At 43.3% G+C, this 6,427-nt stretch overlaps 1 protein-coding gene across 2 annotated transcripts; it reads right to left on the reverse strand.

Annotated features, from left to right (window-relative positions):
* Window positions 1-1,696: 1,696 nt before the first annotated feature.
* LOC135582248 (internal alternative NAD(P)H-ubiquinone oxidoreductase A1, mitochondrial-like) lies at window positions 1,697-5,106 on the reverse strand. Of its 2 annotated transcripts, XM_065115644.1 has the most exons (9): window positions 5,002-5,106; window positions 3,789-4,403; window positions 3,496-3,709; window positions 3,155-3,315; window positions 2,971-3,036; window positions 2,727-2,890; window positions 2,513-2,627; window positions 2,200-2,379; window positions 1,697-2,112 (listed from the first exon to the last, which is right to left on the reverse strand). In XM_065115644.1, the coding sequence occupies exons 2-9, from the start codon at window positions 4,377-4,379 to the stop codon at window positions 1,957-1,959; spliced, it is 1,647 nt and encodes a 548-aa protein (XP_064971716.1). In that variant the 5' UTR covers window positions 4,380-4,403; window positions 5,002-5,106; the 3' UTR covers window positions 1,697-1,956. The 2 variants fall into 2 exon arrangements, with proteins under 2 accessions (XP_064971716.1, XP_064971714.1); XM_065115642.1 differs by lacking the exon at window positions 5,002-5,106 and having other exon boundaries at window positions 3,789-4,993.
* Window positions 5,107-6,427: the final 1,321 nt, after the last annotated feature.

Consider the following 6,427-nt stretch of genomic DNA (forward strand, 5'->3'; position numbering starts at 1 on the left):
ACTTTTACATTTTAGGATAGCTTTATGAATATTTTGTCGAATTTTACACTCCCTTAGGTAGAATCAGCAGTCAAGAATAGTTTAGTTCATTTTTTATTATAACAAAATAAAGTTCTCTAAAGTACTTAAAACTTTTATCATTTGAGTAATATATGATACCAATATCCTATCTATTTTTTTTCATTTTAGGATGATTTTATGGGTATTTAATGTTGGATTTAATACATTTTAAGGTTAAATTTATAATCGAGAGTATTTTAAATTGTTTTGGAGTGTAACAACATGAAGTTTCTTCAAATCATCGAAAATGTTTATCAAAAGAAGTAAAATATAATACAAATACATGCTCCATCATTTTTTAATTATTTTAGGGGTTTCTTATTTCAAATCTTGGGTGTTTTCATGTTGAATCTATAGCTGTAAATCAATTCATTTTCAAGTGTAGCAATGATAAATTTCTCCAATCCACCAAAATCTTTATCATAAAAGTCAAATATAAGCACTAATACATTAATTATTTGGATATTTTATGTCGAATTTGAGATAGTGATAAGTAGTGATTCCAAAACTCTTGTAGGAAAGATTTTATGATAAGGACTAAGGAACAAGGATAGAAATTCAATGACTATATTTGAACAAATGTCAAAAGTTAAAAGACGGAAAGCTTCGCTATGGAATAGATTGATGTCTCCAACACTCCGTCACGTTGCCTTTACTAGATTTTGTGCTTCTTGATCATAAGATACATTAGACAAAGGGAGGGAGGGTATCACTAGATAGATAAATGGGGAGAACAAAAGAGATAAATTTAGGATTTCTTAAATCAGACCAGTTTAGTTAGAGGACAACAATTAAAACCATAGCCTAGAATGGATAAGTTATGAAAAAAAAGAAAAGAAATGACATTGGTAATTCTAGTTAGGAACCCCATCTGATTAAAAAGAATTAGGGTGGATATATATATTTGTTTGGATAAATTTATTTTGTTTTTTTTTATTAATTAATAGTGAAACATAATCGAGTGGGAAAAAACAAAAAACAAAAAACAAAAAATAAAAACAAAATTGATATCCCACCGGCTCTACTTCAGTCGCTCGCATCACGTGTTTTTGGTTCCTTTCTCGCGAGCCTCGCGTCCTTGTTGTTTTTGGTTCCCTTCTCGCGAGCCTCGCGTCATCGTCATCATTGGATTCCATAGGCGCGTCAGTCGCGTCGTGTGTAGGGAAGAAGACATACGGAGGAAGTGAAAGTGGCCGAAGCCATCGGTCCGTCCTATTTAGTTTTTGTCCTGTGGGTCGTTCTTATTTAGGATCAACCATGAATTAAGTGACTCCTCGACACAGGGAACGTGCCATTTGTCGGCAGCGATAGCCACTGCGCTAAATGTCTCGAGTGCTGTCGACAAAATGACAGCATTCGGAAGCTACAGTTGTTTAATGTTCCACTTGCTGGTTATCATTTTTTTTTTTTTTGTTGTTGAATTTTCAGCCGACAATTTGAATTGAAAAAAAAAAGGTTGATCGTCCAAGCCTCATGATTGGCATAATCAACCTATCTAGTTATTAGATGATATGTATAGAGTTTGGGTTTTACGATCCATTATACCATCTTTTGGATGAAAGTTTTGATAGAGGAGTGAAGGACTCCGAAACCTAAGACCACACGGTTGTAAAGAATCACCACTAAGACCACACGGTTTGTAAGGAATCATCAACAAATGGGCACCATTCATAAACGAATATATAAATATGTATGTCGTGGGGCATCACTAGACGACGACGACCCTAACTAAAGAGAAAACAGCGGATACTGGGAGTGGTGAATCATCATCATAAGGCAGCAACATAGCGGCGACGACACTGAAGATATATGCTCTACCGGAAAAAGGAGAGTCGAGTCGAGTCGAGTCGAGTCTAGTCGAGGGCATGCCTTTCCGCCTCCGATACCAGCCTCAAGTCAACCTATTCTGGAGTTATCCCTACCGAAGACAAGAGTGGTAGCCCAGTTGACTGCGACGTAGAACCTGTTCCTCCAGCTTACCACACGAGTCAGGTAGGCGGAACGCCAAATAAACCAGCTGACGAACCCAGCCATGGAAATGCCCTTTGCATCCTGTGGAACAATGTCAAGAGAGAAACTTGAGCGTCATACAGCTTCTTTCATGGCGTATCAAGATGGCGGCGGCATGAATAAAAGCACCTTGCTCTGCCTTAGATCCACTAATGCTTTGTAGCGCCCGACAGACGCCATGCTTCCTAGGTGCCTGTACACGAAGGGATCCCCCAGAGGAATGTCTTTGGCACAGTGCGCCCTGCCACCATTTTGCTTGCCCATCTGATTGAACAAATTAGCCAGATATTTGCCTTCCCTCTCAGCAACCTGCAGTTTGCAGGACGCATGAGGTCCGAGGGCTGAGAGTAGTTTCAACGATCTTGAACCACTTATAATCGAGCGATGCTACATCACCACAAGGTCTAGTGTGTGGTGCAAAGAGTAAGCCGAGGAAGCTGACCTGAGCCAGAGCAGGAAGAACTGGCCTTCCCGTTTGCTCCAGGAAACCTGCACAGTCCCCGAGTGCAAAAACATCCTCCACGGAGGGAACACGAAGCCACTCGTCAACACCAATCCTGCACAGAGATTGTCCATGCGTTATGTATAATGTGAAGCCTATACACGCTGACAGCAAAGAAGGGCGTGGCGAATCTAATGTATGGAGTTCATCTCACCTTCCACCCGGAGACTTGGGAAGGTCAAGTGATTTGACAAACTCGGAGGGCCCAACTCCGGTGGACCAGACGAGCAGACCGTACGGCACACAAGTTCCATCGCTCAGAAGAATCTTCTCCGGAAGCACCTCTTTCACAACGCCTCGCACAAGGCGAACTCCCGACTGTTGCACAAGGAAAAGCTCGATCGATCGGTCTTCAAATTTCTACCTAGCAGCATTCATCGAAATCATGAACATATTACCTTTGTCAAGTGATTCGTTGCATATTGCCTCAATCCGACGTCGAACGATGATAGTATTTCACTTGCCTGCTCAACCAACCCCCACAAAGGAAACAAAAAAAAAAAAAAAAAATCAGCTAGCGGGCACCATCACGAGCTCCTGCCTAGCATGTAAATTTACAAGACGCCGAAGATTGCAAGGTACCTCTATAAGAGTAACTTGAATATAATCCTTCACGTGAGAAAACCTTTGGCGTACATCTCTCATGATGAAGTCACTCAGCTCCCCGCTGAACTCTACTCCAGTAGGGCCTCCTCCGATGACAACACAGTGTAGGAGCCGCTTCTTCTCTTCTTCTGATATGCCTGTCGTTTCACATAACAATCGAGTACTAAGTTTCTTCGATCAGTACAGAAAGCCAACTTTTTTTAGTAATTGGCATTCAAATAATAATAATAATTATTATTATTATTATAAGCCGAAGGTTCTCCCTTGTGATTGATTCTGCGGGAAGAAGACAAATCACAGCACCTCGTATTCCTTACCTGGAGCTTCCGAGAGCATGAGGTTCAAAAGAAGCTTTCTTCGTATTTCTTGAGCATGTTGTACTTCACGGAGAAACATCGCGTGTTCTTTTACTCCTTTGATATTGAAAGTTAGAGGATCCGCACCAGCCGCAATGACCAGCTTGTCGTAAGCAACCTTGAAGTGGTACGGCTCATCAGGTAGGCCAGCGCCTGAAACGGATTCACAGCACACCTGCAAGACCCAACGATCGGATGAGCTCGATAGCAAGGCAACAAATAAAAACTGTCCCTGCTAATTAGATGTTTCCTACTTGGTGCTTGTGGGTATCGATTCCTGTACAAGACGCCAGGTAGAAGTAGGAATTAGGGGCTCCGGAGAGAGCAGATTGGATCCGGTTGACAGGCTCAGCTACGGAGCGGAATTCCAGGGTCCCAACGCAGGTGGAAGCAAGCAGGGGAGTGAAAACCATATGGTTCCTCGGAGATATGCACACGATGTCATAGAGCTTCGTGTCCAGTCCTTTAAGGAAGCGGCAGCCAGCCCATCCAGTGCCAAGAACCACCACCCTCGGTTTCTCGCCGGCTTTCGTAGGCTCCAATCCTGGGACCCTTGCGTCATCAGCCCCCGAGTACAAATCATCCCGAACTGCTTCGGCTGAAGGATATTGGAAATGCGGAGTGTGGCCGATTCCTCTGCTGTTGACTCTGAAGACATCAGCTGGGCGGAGCAGAGACGAGCGGTCGCCGTTACCGCTGGAGATAACGTCCCGAAGCCAAGTGTGGTAGGGTGGAGCAGCGGGAAAGCCCTTGCGGAGCATCCCCATGTAGTGGTTTCCGGCGGCTATTCTGGCGGCCTGAGACGACTGGCTGAATGCAGTCTTGGCAATCCTAGATAGTAACATTTTGGTGGTGACAGCAGCCACAGACTGTAGAAGCAAAAGAAAGCAATATGAGCAAAGCCAACAAACAACAAGATAGATCACAAGCATAATTAAATCATCATCATCATCATCATCATCAAACATTCTAATAATTCAAGACGGTCGTCGAAACAACATCTCCCCTACCTTTTACTTATGATAAATATGATAAAGCAATTAATTACAGGCAAAGCCGCACAACAGTCCGCTAGAACAGATCCTATCGGACGGGAAAGAGGAGACGGCTGGTTCGGGCACCGAGCAACAAAGTTGCACGTGAACCGAAAAAATAAGCAAGAAACCTCACCCTATGTAATGTCACTATCGAAAAACAAGAGGAGGAGGAAAAACACAGGTGTCAAACTAAATTTATTGTAAGATACTGCAATGTACTTTTCATCAGAAAAAAGGTTGCACAGGCGACCGGTAGAACCCAAACAAGCCCACAAGGCATTCTCGCAAACAAATTGGGAAAACAAAAGAGAGAAAATTCATGCCACGAAAAGCTCTCATTTTTATCATAATAAACTTTCAAAACGTCAGGTCGATGGCAACGTCGCCTCAAGGAAACATCAAGAAAAAAACGAGAGCAACAAGGTGAGACCGGCTGTCCGTAGGTAGGAAGAAGACCGACGAGCAAGGAGCAGATGAGACGGGGAGACGGAGAGAGCCCCCGGATTTATAACCGGGGGGTGTGCTTCCGGCTCAGCGACTTCAACCACACGTTTTCTCCGAGGAGATTCTTGAACTTTTCGAAGTGGGACATCGAACCACAGACCTCGGGAGAGTCAGAGTCGTGTTCTGGAAACCGGGATGCCACTTGTCACGGAGAACGTGGACCCCAGACAGACGCGCACTCAGCCACATCAACCACTGCAAAACTCTCGTCTCCCTCGCCTTGTGCGTCCGCCCCGGACGCCAAGATTGACTTACTACCGACACCTGTTGTGCATTTCGCAAGGAACCAAATGTTCATGTTCAATGTGGAAAACAATAACGAGGAGTTTCAACGAGCGGGGGATAGGTACAATAATAATCGTGGCAAGGGGCGATGTGTCTGCTTCTTCGTTTCACGTGTCCAAACAAGACGGAGAGGGACAGAGAGAGATGGGTGGTGCAGAATGGGAAATGGAGACGAAGGGTGAATTCCGGACCTGACTTTGCTGGCATCGGGTGGCGACGTGTTTTGACTTGGCCGCCTTCCGTGGAAGGAGTGGGGAAAATTCTGTTGAAAGAGAATATTCTCAAGTGGCGTGCATGCTTTTGACAACGAGACTTCGTCAGGTTCAATTCACGTGCCCGCCCGGCTCGCTCGACCCGCCAATAAGGTAAAAGTTAAAGAGTCGTCAACCACCATGACTCTAACAGTAACATTGCAGAGGTTAGCACTGAAGAAACCATCTACAAATGACTTAACGTTAACGTTAGAGCTCAGCTCAGAATGATACATAGGCTTGTGGATATGGGTTACAATCTACATTCAATACTTGTTCAATGTCTTAATGAAGGAAGATTATATTCTGATCAAACTATATATTTTCTTCATAAATGACCACTCTTTTTTTTGTTTCTCATTCTAGATAGAATAGGAAAATGATGACGACACTCAAAAATGTTCTCACATCCCATCAAGACTTAAAAGATACATAAAGTATTTAATGAACAATTAAACTTTAATTTTTTTTTTCTTCTTTACCTAAAAGCATTTCGAGAAATTAAAAAAAAAAATTGCTACAAAACAACCGAAACATAAATCCAATACATATATGCCGTCAGCTGTAGGGATAAATTATCATATGCTGTGAATTAAATCACGATTAACGTCATTCAGCCTTTTCAATCGCGGGGCAGACCACAGCTGACCTCACCTTCACCACCTCACATATGGGGAAGACTGTCTGCGCGACGGAGAGAGATGACGACATCCCTACGCAAAGCAATACTCTAATAAAAGATTAGAAAGTAGGTGATTTACATAGCCTGGCCAGATTGCAGCATTTGGCATCCTTAAAACCAACTTTTCCAAGCAA

This window comes from Musa acuminata, chromosome BXJ2-7 (genome assembly GCF_036884655.1).
Source record: "Musa acuminata AAA Group cultivar baxijiao chromosome BXJ2-7, Cavendish_Baxijiao_AAA, whole genome shotgun sequence".
NCBI lineage: Eukaryota > Viridiplantae > Streptophyta > Magnoliopsida > Zingiberales > Musaceae > Musa > Musa acuminata.

Bases quoted from the DNA above. Each gene is read 5' to 3' on its own strand.
- LOC135582248 (XM_065115642.1), bottom strand. From the start codon at position 4,502: ATGTTTGATGATGATGATGATGATGATGATTTAATTATGCTTGTGATC. The intron at 2,380-2,512 runs GTCAGCTTCCTC...TGCAAACTGCAG, and splicing joins TTCTTCCTGCTCTGGCTCAG to GTTGCTGAGAGGGAAGGCAA. The intron at 2,113-2,199 runs GTGCTTTTATTC...ATTGTTCCACAG, and splicing joins TGGATCTAAGGCAGAGCAAG to GATGCAAAGGGCATTTCCAT.